At 44.3% G+C, this 21,149-nt stretch overlaps 1 protein-coding gene across 4 annotated transcripts; it reads right to left on the reverse strand.

Moving 5' to 3' along the window:
* Positions 1–251: 251 nt before the first annotated feature.
* On the reverse strand, positions 252–19,561 carry CERS5 (ceramide synthase 5). 4 transcript variants are annotated; one of them, XM_075445644.1, is made up of 11 exons: positions 19,310–19,561; positions 13,289–13,394; positions 10,780–10,910; positions 9,728–9,785; positions 9,069–9,119; positions 8,273–8,365; positions 6,775–6,903; positions 6,386–6,492; positions 4,352–4,508; positions 3,156–3,185; positions 252–1,432 (listed from the first exon to the last, which is right to left on the reverse strand). In XM_075445644.1, the coding sequence occupies exons 1-11, from the start codon at positions 19,507–19,509 to the stop codon at positions 1,280–1,282; spliced, it is 1,215 nt and encodes a 404-aa protein (XP_075301759.1). In that variant the 5' UTR covers positions 19,510–19,561; the 3' UTR covers positions 252–1,279. The 4 variants fall into 4 exon arrangements, with proteins under 4 accessions (XP_075301759.1, XP_075301756.1, XP_075301758.1 ...); XM_075445641.1 differs by lacking the exon at positions 3,156–3,185; XM_075445643.1 differs by lacking the exons at positions 3,156–3,185; positions 19,310–19,561 and adding an exon at positions 10,115–10,142 and having other exon boundaries at positions 13,289–13,374.
* Between the last annotated feature and the right edge of the window lie 1,588 nt (positions 19,562–21,149).

Genomic DNA, 21,149 nt, shown 5'->3' on the forward strand with positions numbered 1-21,149 from the left:
AGCCCCTGCTCATCTTAAAAAGCACCGGGGCCCAGCCCTCAGGCAGCAGGCCAGCTGCTCAGAATCACACCAAAGGGGCAGTTGGTTTTATTTTCTCAACATGGAAGGTGTTGACCAAGTGTCTGAAGCATCTTTTAATCAGAGATAAGAGTAAACAATGGTATAAAATGGTAACAACTCAAGAAGTTTCCAAAATTCTGCTCATGACTGACACACAGGCCTTCCATTGCCCCCAAGTACCATTGAGTTAAAAAAAAAAAAAAAAAAAAAAAAAAAGCATAAAGCCTTTGGTGTGGCTGTGCCTTTCCAGCCCAGCGATTCCTCCACGGCTGCACTCTCAGAGCAGCAGCACTCACTTTTGTCTTGGGACTACAGACAAACAGCACTGAAACATCTTATTTTGTGGAAAGTTAAACACAGCCCACCAGCACTGGTCCGCCCTCAAGTCCTAGCTTAGCCAACTGCATCCAGTAGGTCTAGAAAAGTTTTCAAAACCACAACTTGGAACAGAATAAATTTTAAAAGGCTTGTATTGTGATAGTTGTCTTAGGGGCAATAAGCAACCCCCCTCCCCTATTTCAGAAGGCTGTCGTGAAGATTTCAGAGGGGCTTGCAGCACCAAAATAGGCAGCAAACGCTGGCCTGGTCCCTCATGACAGCAGAGATACAAGTTAGAACCTCCTTAGCATGTAGCACCCTGATGGCGAGTTCAGACAGCGTTTCTGGTGTAGCACAGTCCCATTCAAAGCTTGGCTGTAGTCCAGAGCGCTGACAGCAGGACTGAGGAAAAGAGCCTCTGCTACAGCCAGGGTAGCTTGGACGCGGAACCACGGGGACCTCGTGTTCTCCATGCTCTTAAGTGGCTTCTGGAGTGCATCAAGGAGATAACGCTGAACCTGCACTGGAGCAAACCGTCACTGAAATGGCACCGTAACCCTCCTGCGGTTGGCAGCCAGCCTCGTCCAAACTCCTTCTGCGTTGAGTTGATCCTAGTAAAAACCAGTTTGTCACAAAGACACCTCTGCGAACATCGACGGGACTAAGATTTAAGTACAAAATGGCTTAAAGTGAAATCTGCAGCTTTGTTTTTGCCCTAGTCATTGGCTTTATCCCTTCTGCTGTGCAAAGCCTCTGACTGGTCTGGATTGTGCCCATTTCAGATTTGCTGGAGGTTGCTGGGGAAGGGGTATCTTGATTAAAGATCACTTGGGAATGTGGAGCTCAACACATCTAGATTTTTAAACACAAGTTCATGTTTGCTCAAGGCCAACCCACAGCCTTATTCCTCTTCTGTCCACTGGCCGCTAGCCACGTGGCCATTAATGCGGTTGGAACCGTTACTTGAAGTGCTGAAAACTCCTTTTGTGCTGTTGGAAGTCACATCCTCCTCTTCAGAGCTGCTCTCTACATCACTGCGGTCATCTTTTGATACCTAAACATTTCAAAGGAAATTTGGTAGTGGAAAGGGGAGAAGGAAGTTGAAAAATTCACAAAAAACAGTAGTTACAAGGTTGCATCCATGTGATCAACCAACTTCAGTCAGTTACAATTACCTTCTACGTTTGATCCTGAATCACTTCAAATTCACAAGGAGGAACCTGTCATCGCATACAGAATCCAAGACACAGATATGGAAAATGACAATTTGGAAATAAGAGTTCCATTTTCCTAGCACTCTGCACATCTGTGAAAGCGCTACACTTCCTTTGTTCTCACCAGATCAGAGGCCATTATAGATCTGTGGTTGTTCGTGTCTTCCAGAGCCGCATTCTAGATGATTGGTTGAAAGCCACTTTTCCAAACAACAAATTTGTTCTGAATCAAAGAACTACTCACACCCTAATCATCAGTGGGTATGATGACCAAAAACCATGTATACATCAGTTTTAGAGGGAACGTTTTGTCCTGCAGGGAGTGGCTTTGATGTTTTAAAAATTAACCAGCTATATTTATCACATTACTGTTTGCACAAAGTGCCTCCCATTTTCACAGCTTGTGGTTCATACATGAGAACTCATTTATGAGCAAAAGCCAGTTTGGACAGCGAGCTGTAGAACAAAGATGACTGCCTAATCCAGCAAACACCCGTTCAGGAACAGAAGGAGCATCTCAGCCCAGAGATCTAGATCTGCTATACAGAGTTACACCTTTAGTTAAAAGACTGACTGCAAATCCAGCTGGATTTGATCTGTACGTGGGATTTTGAACCTCCTGGAGCAGATCCAGGCACGCTTTGCTGCCGGCTGCTCCGAGTGCCGTGGGAGGGCAGTGCACCAGCACCGCAGAGCCAGCCACACCACAAGGTGAAGCGAAGAGATCACAAGCCAGGCCCTAACTGCAAACAGGCACCTTGGTTGGTGGCGGGGTGCCAGAGCCATAAACTCACCAGTGCCGAGCAGTGACTGCGTGAACAGCCCGTGCTTTGCATAGCCCAAGGCAGGCTCTCCACACTTCTACCTCTGCAGCTAATAACCCTCATTTACTTCATGTGCAAGCACTTTGCGGCTAGCACCTTTCCAAGGATTTCATTCTGTTCTGCTTCCTTTGAGCCAGGGTTAGGGCTTTCGAACAGCACCAGGCAGGAAGTTTTTGAACTCAAGGGAAGATCTGGCAGAAAGCCAGGTAAAGTTAATGATCTCCAGGATTGGTTTTGATAAGCCTGTTGGATGTACTGGCTTCTGTCTGTTGCCAGAACTTTTGATACCTTTCCCCACTCTCCTGCTATGTTGGAAGTTCAAAGGGTCACTGGAAGGAAGCAGAAATCCCTCGGAATTTTTCCCATCTTTTAGGGGACAAGTGACTGTTCTACTCCTTTTTGCAAAAAAGATTGCGTTTCTCCTGTCCTCTTCCACTCAGCAGAGTGTTAATGAGCACTGAGGACAGATATCAGTCTCTGTGGGCATACAAAAGCAGAAAGGTGAAGGTCATGCAGCCAGCTGACAGCAGATAGGAACAAACCCCAGGACACTGCTTTGACCTTTGGAAAAACCTGCATTTCAGCATACTGTCAGAACCATATCAACCAGAGAGGGGAACATTTGAAGAGAAGGCACCAGCCACCTCAAGCCCCAAGACTGTAGCTTTGCTTTTGTCTCAGCCTCGAAACAGACACAGATGTGTTTCTGTGAACAAACAGAAGCACAGATCACACTTACATGCAAAGGATGAAACCGTCCAGCTCCAATCTGGCACAGAGAAAAGGAGGGAGAAAAGAATGAAGAAGACAGAGCTTAGAGTCCCTTCTCTGGCTAGGTCACCTGGACAGGAGAGAACCAAGGAAAGGAAAAAGATGTAGACCTCAGGATACAGAAACAGCTGCACAGACAGAAAATAAGACATTTGCAGTAGCAGCTGTGGGGAACAGATGAAAAGATCATGTGCATACTCTGAAACATGCCTTCCCCTGACAATCCCTGCCACAGACAACTACAATAGAAATATTTTTCAAGGTTACATTCCATGTGTAGGGGCAGCTAAGAAGTCAAACACAAAATAAAAGTAGAGCCACGAGAGAAACTCGGATCAGAATACCAAATATCTGATGAAAAAAAGCATTTATGCTACGAAATCAGCTGTTGCTCTCTGGTAGCTGCCAAGCAAGTGCCTTCTCTTGATGCACTGGCTTGGTGTCAAATTAGTTCCTAGATTGGCTTGCCCTGTCTCATGCTACTTCAGTTGAACTACACCTTTTTGCTTAGGGCACCCTTCGGGCAGTATCTGTTGCTAACCAGCTGCTGTAGTTTCACCCTCCCTCTCCATAAAATTCCCAACACAAATTAAAATAAGAATACTCAGGACTGAAGCTAGACTGCACCCCACTGGCCCAGTGACAACCAGCAAACTCCACTGCATTTCTGATAAGCCTTTCTCCTCTGTGTGCTGCAGCTCAATGCCTCACCTGCGCTGACAGCCAGAAGCCCGTGTTAGTGCTAACAAGCGGAAGATCATAACCCTCATCACATCCCAAGAACCAGCTGAAGCTGGTTGGGAAACATCCTATATGATTGTTCAAAAAAGAGCCTGCTACCACCTTACACTCCAAATAAAGCATGTGACAAGCCTGTCATCATCACTCTTATTACAACAGGTGAATGTACTGGGAAATGGTGTTATTTCCCTGCATGACCAGGAACAGAGAGGGAAGCATCCCTGCCTCTGTATACACCTGGCAACTCAAGTCTGCAGAGCAACCAAAGTAAAAAAAAAACCAAACACCTACTGTTGTACAAAGCACTCCTGATGCAAGTCCCTCGAGAACTAGTACCAACCCTCACTGAAGGGCCCCGTTTCTCGTGATTGTTCAATAGGGCTTGTAGGAAAGAGGACGCAAAACAGTCACCAGCAATCTTACCTTTCCCCGCATGAGGGCCTTGTAGGCAGTGCGAATGATGAGATAAGACCAGATGATATGCAAGATCTGCAAGGTTACCAAAAGCCCATTGAATAGCCACCATGAAGGATAAGGACCAATCAACTCCCAGCTTTCAAATAGGGTTGTATTCAAAATCCTAAAAGAGATCCAGAAACACGTTACAGACCGGCTGTGCTTCCAGCCCTAAATCAAGACGACTGGCCAGATGCACAACAGTTTGTATCTCATTTAAGCATCTGCTGCTTTGCTCCTGTCAGGGCGGCAATGCAGCTAGTCTCTTGCCAGAGTTAGGAGACACACTAAAGCTAATTAGAAACATTTGAACTGAGCAACAAACGGGGGAAGATGTGAATGTTCTGCAGTCTGGTTATACAGACAGATCTGCTGCCAATTTGCTTCTCAAAAGCATAAGCATTTATAATAACTTTACAGGAAGTGATGTCAAGCTGCACTGGTCATCAAAACAACCCTTAACACATTCATACTTCGGCAGTCTTCACCCATATCTGAAATTCAGGAAGGAATTTTGTTCCCAGTAGGCCTCTCCCTCTGCGCTATTCTCTTCCCTCAGATTTTTTATAGATTCCTCCTGCCAAGCTGGAGGACTAGAAACTGCTTTATGGACAAAGCTTTGTGCTTTCTTTCATTACTGTTTTGCTGTTCTTGTCGCTGGGAGTTATTGCCAGTACTTAAGTAATTTAATAAACACTTTAGATTTTATGAAGTAGAGAGGTATGGAGAGACCTTTAAAGACGTCATTAATTTCACATAGCTTTTAACATCGCACAAGAAAAGAAAAACAAGCCTTTCAAAGAAGAACCCAAGTCCCCCAGAATGCAGCTACAGAAACACCTAACTCATACAGCCAGTTTACGGATGAATTAAATGCAATTCCAGAGATCTGTTAATGTTTTATACTACTAATTAGGGAGGGCAATATACGTGAAGTGAAATAGCATAGGGTCTGCCATACTGCTGCAAGCTTCCCAGATTTCTCTACCAAGCTGAGGAATTACATTACAGCCAGTGGAAAATACATTAAAAATTTACAGGATTGCTGAGCTATAGCATGATGCAAAAGCAGCACCTCATGACGGACAACAGCAATAAAAACAATGACAACTATCTCATCCGTCACTGGAAGGAGCCTATGAAGATATAAGAATTAAAACTCTTCCTTATCCAGACTCCTTTGGTGCATTTACTGGAAAACAAGCAAGAGCTTTAATTGCAACCTTAATACCAAAGCGTAAGTATTGTTTCTGCCTACCAGCAAGGCACCCAAAAAGAACGGGAATGCAAGCTGTCCATTGCCTAGGAAATAAATATATGCAGTAAAACCAAAATAAACTGAGTAACAATCAGGTGCAACCAAATTTTCACCACGCTCTTTCAACAGAAACAAGAAGTGGATAACAGCTCATGAACAGAACCACCTCACCAAGGCTGACCTATTGAGGTGAGCAGGAATCTCATTATCAGATGATTAGCTATAAGCCATTCAGCCAGAGTTTTACCTCCCAAGAAACCTAAGACCTATTTCAGGCTCTGAACAGTCACAACACAAGGACAGGACACGCGTGTCATAAGAATCAGAAACTTCAACGATGACTAAGCCAGATACTCAAAAATCAAATTTATGTCAAGAGACCATGCCTCATTTGTAACTATCTCCAAAACTTCTTAGGAGAAGCAAAGAACCCTTGAAGTCTTTCAGAGCAGACACCGGCTGACTTGGCTCCAGCTAATGCGCCCTGTCCTCACTTTGCAGTCGGAGGAGAGGGGCCAGCTGCGCATTAGGATTCTAGTCCCTTTTCACACCCCCCTCAGCTGACTGTTGAGAGGTTTTCTTCATATGCCTAGTTGAACGTACTGCTCCAAACAGTCCTTGGGCTGTTTGCAACTTCAGGCTGCCTTAAGGGACAGGCTGGAATGCTTGCAAGAAGTCTAAGTACAAAGGCTTTGCTTAAAAGACTGAAGAACAGACAAGACCTTATAGCTCAAGGTGCTTACCAGAAAGGATAAATGCCCAACCGTGTAACAATGAATACGACACCAAAGAGCATGAAGAAAGCATCACATAGACGTTGGTACTTGGCATAATTGGCTAGCTTTGCAGCCTGAAAGAGACAAGAAACACGCGAGTATTATTCCCTTTGTGCACTCATGTAATTACCAGCCTGTAAAGCTTCAAAAACCCTCAAGCCATCACATTTGCAAGGAGTTTGGAACATTTCAGGATTATTCTCAGCGCTAAAGCAGTTATGAGGAAAAGCTGACAAGGAAGGATCAGCAGCAGAAGTTTTATGGCATAATTAATGCAGTTTATCAAGAATGGGAAAGCCAGCTTCTCCTGAGACCACACTAGCATTAGGTACGTGAAGATTTGAAAGGAAACTCACCTCTAAAAAGAAATCTGATGCATCATGGAGGCACAGCACCAGAGTTCCAACCCGCACCATATTATTCATATAAGAGAATGTAATGAGTCCAATTGTAGCCAAATGATGGACGAACATGATCAGGAAGTCCTGAAAATAGAAAAAAATATGAATGAAGACTCTTTGGCTGTCAAACAAATACAAAGGTTTGGACCAGAGCCACAACACTGACTAACTGGGGTCATAGGATTACTTCAGTTCAGACTCTGACTCCACTTTATCTAAAGCACAGCTCATCACACAACATCATCCATCATCACTCAAGGTTCCAGAAAGGTCTCTCCAAGAATTTGTGCTCCTGTGAAGTCAGAACTCTGCATACCCAGGCACAGCACAGTCGCTTCGGCACGCACGTGCAAGGTAAAGACAAATATGCCTGCAGACCCCATTGAAAAGACCGACAGGACAACATATGGCCCTCATTTTTGGCTCCTTTTGGTTTTACAGTCGTATTGCTAGTCCTTTCAGCTCTTGGCACAAATTTTAAGTACGCTGCTGTTACTGTTGTCAGTGTGCAAAAGCCTGCCAGAGCATAGCAGACATAGAACACAAGATAACCCAACAGCACGAACTAGGCCACTTCATTAAAAAAATGTTTACAATGCACATACATCCAGGGCTGTTTTCCAGCTTAGCCCCCTGAGTACAACCATTCCATCTCAATGTACCTTACTGTGCTTGCAGTGGGGAACGTAATCCACTTTGTTCAAGTCGGAGTACAAAATTAAACATTATAAAACAGTATCGCAGATGCTGTTAATCACTCCCTTTCTGCAGCTCCAAGATATCTTGTAATGCCTCACCTGCTAACGTTTCAGCACAGAAAAAAAAACCCAGGCAAACTTTTCTTTTTGAACAGTCAATGCAAGAATTGGGATAATTTGCTACTTTGCAGTTTGTAAAACAGAAGCAATAAACCATGATTTACTATGAACTGTTTTCCAACAGCAACAATAAGCCAAATCCTAGAACGCAGCGCAACGGAATTAGATTCCGGCAATCGCGACCAGTCATCATCCTGCTGCACACACAGATGAGAAACTACTTTCAAAAACCCATTTATTACTGCTTTAGTGTTTGCCATTTTCTCAGCCGGCTCAGCAAGGAACTGCTTTGAGCATCTCATTTTCGTGTTTTCTTGCAAGCCTTCTAATTAAATCTATTTTTATGCAATGATTTGATAACTTTTTATTGGGAGGTATTGAGTGATTCTGTTCTTTCCCCTGGAAGGTGAAAGGGACTCTCCAGGATATACCAGGCTGCCTATCAGGCTTGCTCCTCCTCCCTTTTCCCCAGGACTGGGTAGCAATTACAGAAGGAGGTAGGCTACACAAAGATGTGAATGAGAAAGAAAATACAGTTATAACTATGCTTGAGCTTTACTGGCCAGGCACACTCACATTTTTTGTTAGTCCTATCTATTTAGCAAAGTGGTTAGTGCAATTCTGGTTAATCTCACCTTCCGTTTAATGTCTGTAAACTGAGAAAACATGAGAGACCAATAGAAGGCCAGCTCCAAGATATAGTAATAATAAAGCCTGGATGTTAGAGGCTGGAAAACAAACAAAGATAGCACAGTTAGCAAAGTACTTCAAAATTTACATTAAAATCGACCTTTTCCTTCCTTCCCATCCCACTCTGTTCCTCCAGAATGCTGAGGCGTAAGCTAAAAGATCCAGCATTAAGGTTTAGTAAAAACAAGCTTAAGCAACAGACGCCTTACTATAGGCTTAGTCACACAAACATACTTGTATGCTTGAGCTTTATTCCAAAGGAGTAAGATTGTCTTGTCAATATTTATGACTCCTACTGCAGCCACCCGGATCAGGAAAACCAGGCACTGAAACAGACTGGCTGGCCTCTACACAATCATACTTGCTGCATAATGAAAACAACGCTGCAAATAAGTTAGCAATATAATTTTATGCATCTTTTTTTTTCCACTTTTAATAATCTCAGCAGCAAGTAAACATAAAATGAGTATGAACTGAGTCAGTTCTACCTGAGGAGACACTGCTGATGACAAACCTAACCAGGATCTAAGGACATAAAAAGCAAATGCCATCTTCGCTCTGTCCAAAAGGGATGGCCATTCGCCAACTACAAAGCTTACCAGGCTGCAAACTCTGCAGCAGCCACCCCGTGGAATAAAGAGCAGCACTCAAGTCTACTGAGTTTCAATCTGCCATCATTAACAAAAAATAAAACCTGAAATTGTGCAAAAATTCTGAATCTAGTAAGTATTTATCTCCTACCTGAAAAGGGTAGTTGTACCAGCACTGTCGTGTGTCCCAAAACCAGGGTGCCTAAAGGGAAAAAGAGAAGTTGTTATTCTACCGGGGTTTTTTTCTTCCCTATCATCTAAGGCAGTTGACCACTACAGTAGTGTTTCACTGAAATTTTATCTTGATTCTACCATTCAAGCTAAATTCACTGTAAAACATCCTAGTGGTTTAAAATATTCTTTCTGCAGTCAAAGGCAAGTTACACTGCAATGGAAATTCAAAGAATAATCATACAACTCTAAAAATAATAATAATAATAATGACCAAAAGAGATTAATTTGTATTCTTTCAAGAGGGAGACGAGAAAAAACAAGCAGTACTCCATAGCAAAACACACACACACCCCCCCCAGTTGTGTCCCATTCTGGGGTAACAGGACAAATAAGTTTCTAATATTTCCATAATGACAGATCTGCATAGCAGCTTTCCTGTAGTGTGAAGAAAGTCTTTAAACCAACACCCCAGGATGTCAAATAAGGGAACATAAAGATGACTATCACCACTAAACCCCCCTTGTTTTAAGCTAGGTACAAGCACAGGTAGTCAAGCCCCCAATATTTCAGCAGGACAGCCGTAACCCAGCTGCACACCACACAGAACAACAAGGAGAGGATGACAGACCAACTCACCGTCCAGAGAAACCTGATCCCATAAAAAAATATACTTAAATAAAATGTAAATCTCCACCTGGAAAAAAAGAAGCAAAAATTAAAACTTATGAAATAGAAACAGCTTCTGGTTAACATTTGTAACAAAAGCTGAAAAAAACCAATTCTGACACCTGAAAAACCTTCACCCACCAAATGGTAATCCTTCATTTGTAAACACTTCATGTAAGGATAAATCTGTTTAAGGTTTTCACACCACACACTAGTTTGCATCAACAGCAAAGTTTGAAATAAAGCTCAGAGTGAACATGCATCATTCATATGCTTTAATATACAATAAGAAGATAACAACAAAAAAAGTCATTGTTATCCAGAAGGTATCCTAATATATGTATTTGTCCCTCTTACCTTGTGGCTTTAAGTAGACAAAACCATACTGGGGGGAAGAATTAATATGAAGAAAGTTACTGGAAAGGAAAGACACCAGCACAGAAGAAATAACAAGTCAGGAAAAAATATTCAGATGCTACTACACTAACAGAGGTAACTGCAAGCATTCAGAAAGAAACAAAGAACAAAAGAATGAACTGAAATGAAAAGAACAGGAATCCAAGTAGTGTCTGTATAAAAGAATATACATCATTGTGTAAGCCATAATATCATTCTGTCTGGGAACAAATGCTGGTCTACAACGTAACTGTGTAGACAGCAGACTTGTCTTCAGTATAATTAGGCAAGTTGTGGCCATGCATATGCACACGTGCACACACACGCACACTGAAGTGCTACTGTTGGCATTAAGGACCTGGTCCACTATCTAAAGCTGCTCATCGGTGACAGGAATAACTCCTGCACATATATTCTGTTCTCTCATGCACATACACAAAATATTTTCAAATACTGAATTCTAAAAATCCCTCCTAACTTATTTGCTTATGTCAGAATTCATCTTCCACCAGCCAACCCCAAGGTATTGGTTTAAATTAGCAGCTGACCACAGTTTCAGTTAGAAAAGAGAACATACAGCTGGAGCTTTAAGATGAAGCCACATCTTGGCCTCTGCACAAACATACATGCTCTCACAAAATTTAGTGAGGGTGGTGGGTTTGTCCTGGTTCCTCCGATGACGAAACCAGCGCTGGATCTTTCGAACATCCCAGTCTAGCTGCTTTGACAAGCCTTCTAACCTTTTTCCATCTGGAGACTGAAGGAAAATGAAACAAGTGTCATTTCTCCCACTTCTCAACCTACTTTCAGTCTGAGATCCTCCCTGTACCATGACAGAAATGATGCACAGATAACAACACACACACACTAGGAAGGCACTACGTAAAGACTAGAAGCAGGAACCCACTGCCACAAATGTTCATTCAAGTTTAACCTCCATAAGCCACTAGTTACTTAATTATTCAGAATGCTTTTGGTTTAACATTTCCTCATCTATTTCATCAGCACGTAATGACAAAAAAATGCAATTGTTCTGTTTCTTAATTTGCAGGGAGGAGCTTTTAAGATGTCCTGTCCTACCTGTTAGAACTCGCACATCAATTCAAACAGTCCAGAACTCAGAAAGATCAAAGCTGAATACATTTGAGGGTTACGACCCACTGCAAGTTTAGGAAAACTTTAAACTAAGAGTTGGTTTAATACAATAGATATTTGTGTATTCCAAAAGGGCATCGTAGAGATGGCATTATTTCCATTATTAAAGTTTATAAATAAAATTAAATTTGAAAAATAATTGTATGATAAAGAATATATGACTGTTCTCTGACTGGAAACATGACTGTCAGCTTTTATTTGTTTGAATAATGACATAAATGGATTTATAAGAGACAAAGTGAACAAAACCTGATAACTACCTCTACAATGGCCCAGTGGTTAGATAAGCCACGCTAGTTTCAGACCAGTGTCCTTTTAACAAGCTCTGCCAGGGAGCTCTTACAACTGAAAGATGATAAACACATTTTACTACTTGAATTACATACAAACCCAAAAATCCATGCAGAATGCTGACTTACTAGAGCCATCAGATTGTTCAACTGAAAAGCAAAATCAACTGTCATTTTCAGTACTGAGACCACGACTTTCCTGTAATTCCGTCACAACCAGGTCTCTCTGCACTTTACTGGGCTCCAACGGTTCACGGTACCTGACACTTCTGCATTGGAAGTGCACCTGCCTCAAAGGTGAATTTACAGAGCTCCGATTTCAGAGCAGCGATGACATCTTTCCCCTGCATCCGTGCCACTGTACATTCCGATTCTCCAAATCCAACAGCAGACACAAGCACACTGGCACAGTTAAACGCAGCTCTGTTTTCATAAGCTAGATAGATTTTGTACAGCGGGCATCCTCATGGGTTTGCTAAACATTAATTTCAAGGACATCCCCTACATAAAAGTCCCTCCCACAAACGACATCAAATCATAGGGACTTTTCAGTTCACACGTCATTCCAAATACCTCAGAACTTTAATGTTCCCATGAGGCAAGTTTTAGTATGGTTTTTATAGAACTTCCCTTCCATTCACCAAGCGCTTTATCTGCTCCCCTCAGAACAAAGTTCAGCATCACCGGATCAGAACACAAAACCTTCCGTTTCATTATCTTTAATGAAAATCTATCATGCTGTCTGCATGGATTTCACTGTCAACATTCAGTAGGGTACAGACAGTGTGGAATTCTGTGATCATGGGGGGAAAGAGCACTGACAGCTTAAGTGAAAGAAAGGCCATGAAACAATCAAAAGAAACACCGACTGTCAACATTAAATGTCCTACCACTTACCAGGGCACACTTCCACTGACTGAACGCTTTCCTTAAATAACTGACTTCCACTGCGACAGCTGCTGTCCAATTCCACAGTAGATGGCAAAAATAAGAGGAAGGCATTCACACAGCTGGCCAGTACGACCAGCAAAGGAACAGATCTCAAGGAAAAGAGTAGCACTGTTCCAGTACAAAGTGAGAGATACTGGGAAATTTCTTGTTAAACCAAGAATTACCACCTGTTACAACACTGACAATTTGGACAAAGGCAGGGAACTACAGGAACAAGCTTCGTACCTTTCTAAAAGGAGAACAATTTTAAAAAAAAAAGATTCTTCTGTGCACAAAACCATAGGTCAGCCATAACGAGAATTTACTTTGCTACAATACGGACACACCACAGGCAAAGTAAAAAAAAAAGGGGCAACGGGCACAAATTGGAGCAGAGGAAGTTCGGTCTGAACATGAGGAAGAACTTCTTCACTCTGAGCGTGACGGAGCCCTGGAACAGGCTGCCCAGGGAGGCTGTGGAGTCTCCTTCTCTGGAGATATTCAAGACCTGCCTGGACAAAGTCCTGTGCAGCCTGCTCTGGGTGACCCTGCTTTGGCAGGGGGTTGGGCTGGGTGACCCACAGAGGTCCCTTCCAACCCCTACTATTCCGGGATTCTCTGAAAATAAGAAAGAGCACACTCGTTGTGCATGCACAGTGTGAAACGCACTTCTATCAAACTAGAAAAGTGGAAGCAAAATGCTCCCCCCTCCCCTTACTTACAGGCCTCCATTTCTAGCAGAATTTGAAGCATGACTCACCTTAGTGATGGATGTAAACACTTTCTCTAAAATTGCATTGGGCTGGGCTCTGTGAGGTCCACTGTCCTGAATGCCAAGGTTTATGGCACACGGCTTGGCAATAAACCTGAAAGAGTTCCGAAGAAAGAGCTAGATTAAAGCAAGATAACTATTTCCCTCCTCCGCCTGAATCACAAGGACCCCGACTTGTCACCAACTGCAAAACCTGTCCAGACAGCTTTTGAAGATCTCCATTCACTTTGCTTAAAGAAACGTCACATGTGAAGCAATATCTTTTATTAGTCCAAATGGTAATCGCAGTCAGTACGTACAGTACACATACTTGAAATGAAAAATTAAATCTTAATGTCCTTGGCTTGTAAGGATCAGAATGTGTTCCCCCAGGGTGATTCTCGTTACTCAGAAATAAAATAATAGACCACTGATGGGAGTCTTCTGCGAATATAAATGCTAGAATCCTTGTAGCCCTATAAACAAAATGCCTTATTTCCAGAACGCGCCTCGGTGCCACACAGCTCCGAAAAAAGGGAAGTTCAAATGACACAGCTCCTAACAGACACACAGTTTTTTGTTTTGGGTTTTATTTTTGTCTTTGGGAAAAATAAAGTGGCTTGCTTCATTCGAGAGAGCAAGGAAGACATAAGAAGTCACTCCGTCTGAAGACCCAAGATCTCAGTACCTCACTCCGTGCTGTATGCACCGCGTATTCCAAATGCTGACCTAACATTTTGTGAATTTTATAGAACAGATGCTCTGAAAACAAGCCTGGTTTTGCAACTAAAATTAATATATACATGTTCAACAATTATTAGGTCTCACTGTACCTTTGTGTCAAAATGGGCACCGGATTCTAAGGAAAATGTGTGTGCTACCTGAACAAGTGAATTGTTTTCTCTCCTGTTGGTGGGCAAGAGAGGTGGGTTTGAAGGAGCAATTTTAATTATTTTTTTAATGAATCATTTTGCATTTTGAGAGAGAGCATGCAATGAACCTGGTTCTCAAAACAGATTTTGTAAAGGACTCAACATTTGCATCATTAAATCTATTCTGCTTCGAAACAGAGATTGTTTCAGAGACAACTGTACTGAAGACAACAGATTACACATATGTATTCCATTTAGCAGACTCGGAGTGCCATCAAGCAGAAAATACTGCTTTTTCCAACCGCCACATTTGTTACCATTTCTCCTTGTGTTTAACGGGAGAGATTAAACTTCAGGAGAATCACCACTATAAGTGTTCCAACAACAACCATTCTTGGAAGTACATTGTTTGTTCTTCAGTAACAAACAGCTACGACTGTGTTCAAGAACAGACACAGGTTGTGGGGTTTTCCCCTTGAGAAATTACAGATCAGCTCATGACTAATCCTAAAGGAACTCCCCTGCTCTCAGAAAATGCTACCCCAGTGATAGGGACCGTGGCCCCAGGTTTCACTGTCCTGCCTCATTTTTTCATATGCCCCGCTCATTTCAACAGTGATAGCTTTAAAAATAAAAAGAAAGGAAAGGGTGATTTCCTTTGAGCTTGGCTCAAAAGGCTCACTGCTTCCTCTATATTCTAGACCACCAGCCAGAAATCACGTTCTGATGTTATGAAACATTTGGCTAGACCTCCACAAAAGTGTACATCTTTATACTCTTCTTTCCTACAGGATATACCACAACAACAGCAAAAAAAGTACACGTGTAATTACAGGATGCCACATATTTTTTGTCTTATTTTCTGCGACACTGCTTACAGCTTTATAAAAAAAAAAATCCTGGCCTGCTGATACTCAGTTTGGGTCAGTTTCCTCACATAAGAAAAGAAACTAGAAAAATCTAAAAACCTGCACGATTTATCATTCAGGAGAGCCTTCTTTTGTTTTAAGAACAAGTAAAGCAGAGAAGGAATGGTTAAGAAAGCTCATAATGATCCATACAAAGTTTTGGCATTATCCTAGAGTTCAAAACCTGAAGCATCAAGTAAAGAAGGAACAGCTTCTCCTCAGAAAAAAAGATGCAAAAAGAATTCACCTCGGGACCTGAAGATTTAAAAAAAAGAAAAAAACAACACCCAACCCAAAATACCAACCCAAACTCAAAACTTTGCATGAAACTATTCCCGAGTAGCAGGCTTTCTTCACTAACAGGCTTAGGGAAAAAAATACAGATGTTTCCAGAAATTGGAGGGGGAAGGAAATCAAGAGTAAGCCACAGGCTACAGGTACAGCACAGGACTCCAGTTACTCAGTCAAGCATGTGGGTGACCAAAGAGCAAACTAAAAAAACCTGCAAGCATTTCTAGGTGCACAGCAGCAGACAGACCTCCACCCAAACAAACAGACAATTCACAACAAGGGAGGCAAGGGAGGTAGTCCCAGTCACAGAAACAGGAAGGAAAAAGGACGGCAGCAATGGATTTCACTACTTTTAAGGAAGTCTAACCCAACGCCATAACGTTGCTTCTCTTACTCCGCAAGTAATGGCTTCATGCAATTGAACTGCGAACGACAACTGTCCTTCCGCAGGGCTTCCTGGCTGGCCATGCGAGGTGTTTTTACCTGGGCTGGGCACAGCTGGCTCACGCTCACGAGGCCACAGGACAGTCAGGGTCCAATGGCTTCAATCAGTTACTACCTCGCAGGTGGAATATGAAGTGAATGGTCAATCCTGTTGTCAGTCAGAAAAAGACCAAGATGACATGCCGTTTCCTTTAGGTGTCCATTAAGGAAAACTCACATTTCAAACCTCTCTGGCATTTTATATTTTTGGCCCCAGAAAAGGTTTTCAGATGTGCAAGTTTTACACTGTATCCCACAGAGAAAAATTTGTGCACAGCAATAGCAGTTAAGCACCAAAAAAAAAAGGCTGCCCAGACAGTAAGATTTCCATTCTTGGGGATATTAAAAACCAAACAGCACAAGACCACGAGCAGCCTGACCTGACTAAAACCTTGGCCTTGCTTTGAGGAGCGGATTGGACAAGGTGACCTCCAGAAGTTCATTTAAATCTAAATTATTTTATGATTCTTAACTGCAGAAACTATTCCCAAGGTCAACTTCCTGCCACACCTTCCCAGCAAGGAATTATCATCACTTAAATATACTTACATTACACTTTTCCGAACAGGTATCTTCTCACTGGCTTAAGTCAGACCTACCAAGCTACCTTTTTCACGCTAGTTACCAAGATAGGCTGATTTTGAAACCAACACCAATTCTGAAGTACACAAACTCCTATGTCATAACAAATATTTCTCAGGCATGTTGTACTTCACAAACCCCAAAGCAGAATCCTTCTTTCGGGAACATCCAACTTTGTCTAGTAACTCCCTATTACAGTTCTGGAAAGGAAGAGCAATCCGTGAAATAGTAAGATTTATGAAGTATGCACTCAAAGCAAGCGTTCCTCTTTCCATCATCTCTCAGTTTCATTGTGTTAGGATTAAACCACCTCGTTCCACAACTGTCCCTAACTTTTCCAGACGGTTTAGATGAAGCAACACCTAAATCCCCTTTTCCCTGCCCCTGCAGTTTGAGCAAAAGCTGCAGATCTTTCCTCAGACCCGTAGAGTAACAAGCATATCTGTTACTTGACGGCATTCCAGTGTAATTATAAACACATCCCACGAATAGGCTCCAGATTTTCGCAGATACCTGGGATTTTTTTTTTAGTGCCTGCAGTGGGACAAGATGTGCAAGGATAAATAACAGCAGCATAACCAAGGAAAGAAAAAAAAAAACACAACAAAAGCAAAACCCAAACTTGTGGGCAGAAGTCTTTCTTTATCTTGTCTGCACAAAAACCTCACCCCCCTGCAACTGAGTCAGGACCTTACCTTCTTCTAAAAGTCTTGCCTCATCTCTGTAATCATAGCCTTCCCACAGACAGTCAGCCTAATGAGTACTGTACCAGCATTATGATGCAAAGATTAATTTATAGAAGCATTCACTAACAGAAATGTGTCAGTGTTACAAAAGCACTTCCTCATACTGAAGATCTAGAGCAAAAGGAGAAAAAAAAGAAATTAAGGAAAACTAGAACAAAAGAACTGCACGAGTACACAATTCAAGTTCTGAGTCATTGAGTCCGACTGCCAACTGTGTGTCAAGGAAGACATTTGACACAATCATTCCCAAAGCCTGAATCGCAGTATATGCACAACAGGATTTTATTAAGACAAATCTGAAACTTTATGACACGTTCAAAGTGGCAGGAGGAAAGAGAAAAGCATTTCTTAAAAAATACAGTCTTTTAAAATAAGCAAACTAGAAACTGCCTTGGATGTTGGTCTCACAATCTGCTTTCACTTTAGGACACCACCATTGAGACACACTACAGCAAAGACACAGTTGAAAAAACCAGGAACCAGGCCATGGTCTCCAGGTTTTACTGTGTAGGCGAAGGACTTAATTTGTCTTTTGACTCCTCTCTAAATTCACACCGCAAAAGAAATTTCATGAACAAGGTAGGCGTTATCCAGATAAAGTAATTGCTACCACAAGGACTGTGGTACTAGGTGTGGTAGGACACACTGTATCTTTCCTAACATCTCACGCTCCAGAGAAAAGAGAACCTCTTGCACTTCTCCCCCAGGCTAAGACACCTGGACTAAACAGGGCTTGGAAAGCAAGGAGACCTTCCTTACAACATCCCTTTCAGGGCTATCGGTCTGTCTCACAACTTCCTTTCCTCATCTGTTGGCAAGCGTGAACATTTGGCCACGACCAGCACCAGCATGCCAAGCTGAGATGAGATTTTGGCACTGCCACGTGTGTTCCTGGGTTCCCTGCGCTGGTTTGAGCTGCCAGTGGTTTTCTGAAGGGCAGAAAGATAAGATGGAGAACACAGAGCATCTCAAATTTCCCTCCTACTCTGCTTACCTCCTTCACTTTTCTCCACAGTTCACCCATCTTTTTACTTTGCCCCAGTCCCCTCTTTTAGTTTAATTTCTGAAAGCGCAAGAAAATTCACACTTCTAACAGAGAACTCACAAAACAAAACCAACTCGATTCCTACTCACTTTAGCCCTACAGCCTTTTTCATACTTACAAATACTTCTGCCCCTTTCATGTAGAAATTTAAGATTAAATTCATCTCTAATAAACTACTTAAACAGCACTACAAGTTGTCTTGGTCTGCTTCATCTGACGGTTTTCCTAAATAAGTTGCTTTGCTAATTAGTATCTTCGTTACCCACAGAGTCTGCCCTGCGCATGGCTGTAAGACATACACATCATGGGAAGGATAAACCTCTGCCCCAGGGAATAGTTCATATCATATGATAACGGATGCTCAAGCAAACGAGAAACAGACCCATTGATGAGCAGATATGAAGGTCTGCATGCACTTCTGCGACACTCAAGGTGCAGGGGATCCACAAACTGTTTAATAATATACTAAGCCATGTGAACAAGTCCTATTTCCTCATCCAGGAACTCGCAAGCAAAGCACAACAAAAGCAGAGAGAGACCAGCAACGCACGCCAGCCGGCCGCAGGGGCAGCCAGGTGCCTCTCACTCGCCCAGCCGAGCTGCTCCTGCACAGGAGGAGAAAGAAAAGTGAACTCCCCAGGCTTTTTTCTTGCGCTACCTCAGCATAAGGCACTGCCAGTGCTGGAGAAGCCTCTCGGGAGCCAAAGCCAAGGGAGAGAGGAGCCCTACGGGCGCATGTATGTCGTGACAGGCGCAGAGCAGTTGTCGGGACAGGTTTTCCAAGGCTACACGATATTCCCCTTCCCCGCAAAAAGAGCCTCGGGAGACGCCGCGGGCGGGGAGCGCGCCACGGCCTCCGCGGAAGGCCTCGGCGCTGCCCCGAGGGGCGAGCGGGGAGCCCGGCCGAGCCGCCCCGCGGGGCCCGGCCCGGCCCCGGGACCGCCCGCCGCTCCCCCCCGGGCGCTCCCCGGCCCGTTGCTAAGAGACACCGGCGGCCTCGCCGGACGCTCGCTCGCCCCCGGGGCAGGAGCGGGCGGCGTCCCGGCCGCCTCAGCCGCCCGAAGGCCCCGCCGCCCTGGGGGCGGTCCCGGTCCCGCGCTCACCTCTCGAAGAGCAACCGCACGGCGAAGATGCCGAGCGCCAGCGGGAAGGCGGAGAGGACGTGGTCCGCCTGCGGGTACTGCAGCCCGCTGCCCGGCGGGCCCGGCTCCCCGGTCAGGTCCGCCCACGTCACGTTGTGCGGCAGCCAGAACCGTTCGTTCCAGAACCAGGCCCGCAGCGCCGCCGCCGCGGCCGCCGCCATCTTCCGCCGCCCGCCTGCCTCCCTCCGCCTCCCTCCCGGCGGCCGCAGCCGAGGCGGCCACCGCAGCCGACAGCGGGGCGGCGCCGCGCGCCAGCCCCGCCCCTCCCTTCTGCCGCATGCACAGACCGGGCACGGGGGGCGAGGCTTCGCCGAGCCGTGCCCCCCCCCGCCCGCCGCGGGCCGTTAGCTCGGAGCAGGCGCAGTGCGGGGCCCGCGCGCCCGCCTCTGGGCACGGCGCCGGGCGGGCTGCGGGGGGGGGAGCGGCGAGCGCGCGCGCGCGCTTCCGCCGCCGCCTCAGCGCTCGCTGAGGGGACGCGGCGCGAAGGCGGGCGGTCACGCGCTTCCCAGCCCTCGGGGGGATTTTTTTCCACGAACAGAGACGAGTTGTTCTGACTGAAAAAACTCCTCAAGACAGTCTTTAACGGGGGCCTAAAGCACGAGCTCCTGAGGGGAGTCGGGCGTCTTCCCGCAGGACGGCCCCGGCTGGGCCAGGCGCCGAGCCTAGCCCGGACCCTCTGGAGGGGTCTGGCGCTGAACTCCGGTAGCGGAACCGCCTCCCACCCACCCCCGGGGGGCAGGATTCCGCCGAGGGGCTCCAGCCCGTTGCACTCACTGCTGAAGGGCCCCAGAGCCCCAAGCAGGACAGTGCAACTTCTCATGTGAAGAGTTTATGGTAAGATACCGAGGACTAGTTTTACTAATATTAATAACGATGAGGTTTAACATTAAGCACAAAATGGGGCGAGAGGTACTCTGGTTGGCAAAGTTTATTCCTTACAGCTTTTAAAACATTCAGGAAAAATCCATGTTGGCTTGACAGCCTTGGGGTGGTGGTTACCAAGTAACAAAGCTTTGTGTAACCTTTTCAGTTGCTTGGCAAACTCTCCACAAAGGTGGTCAGCATCAACTTCCTTGTACAGTGTAGCAAATGATCCATCCTTCATATAATAGCGGTTCTGGCATCTGTCCAGTTGAGAGCAGATTAAACGGCCCATTAAGCACTCAAATACTATGATAACTAATACACTCAAGGACAGGCTAGTTCATGATCTGTTCACTTCTTTTTAATCAACGGCTTTATTTAAAAGTGCTACTTGTGCTAATTTCTTCTTGAAGATGTTCAGCCAGTCTGAGTGAGCAGTAAGGGTCCTTGTACCTCACAGAATCACAGAAGGCTCAGATTTAACTACAACTAATAATGCGTAATATTAAAGTCTCTGGTAACTGCAGACAGTATTGCTTTACTACCATGTAACTGGGGATGCAGTGTAAAATTCAACTGCATTTGCTAAGAAACTAGTAATAGGCATATTCAATAAATCCAAGTCCACAACAAATATTCTTCCCTTCCTTTTCAAATACATTTAGCACAGTTTCAAGTCAGAAAGATCTCCAATTTCTTAGCAATTTGAGGAAATTAATACCAAATGGATTTTGTTAGGAAGAGATAAGGGTTACAGAAAGCAGCATGTGCTTGCACATCAGCTTTCTTAGTTTTGCAATACCTCTACCCGTACAAATCAAATCTTGATTCTCCCTTAAAAAGAAAAATTGGCAGTAGGTTGTACATCTCATGGTGTGCAACTGTTAATGCCTTCCAGCTAGATAACAGGCTGCTTTTACCTTCTCTCTCCCTCCTT

The sequence above is a fragment of the Opisthocomus hoazin genome, chromosome 32 (genome assembly GCF_030867145.1).
Source record: "Opisthocomus hoazin isolate bOpiHoa1 chromosome 32, bOpiHoa1.hap1, whole genome shotgun sequence".
Classification (NCBI taxonomy): domain Eukaryota; kingdom Metazoa; phylum Chordata; class Aves; order Opisthocomiformes; family Opisthocomidae; genus Opisthocomus; species Opisthocomus hoazin.

Coding starts and splice junctions, on each gene's coding strand:
- CERS5 (XM_075445644.1), bottom strand. CDS start 19,509: ATGGCGGCGGCCGCGGCGGCGGCGCTGCGGGCCTGGTTCTGGAACGAA. Junction 9,786..10,779: donor ACTAAATTTTGTGAGAGCAT/GTATGTTTGTGC, acceptor CTTTTTTTCCAG/GTGGAGATTTACATTTTATT. Junction 9,120..9,727: donor GGATCAGGTTTCTCTGGACG/GTGAGTTGGTCT, acceptor TTTTCCCTTTAG/GCACCCTGGTTTTGGGACAC.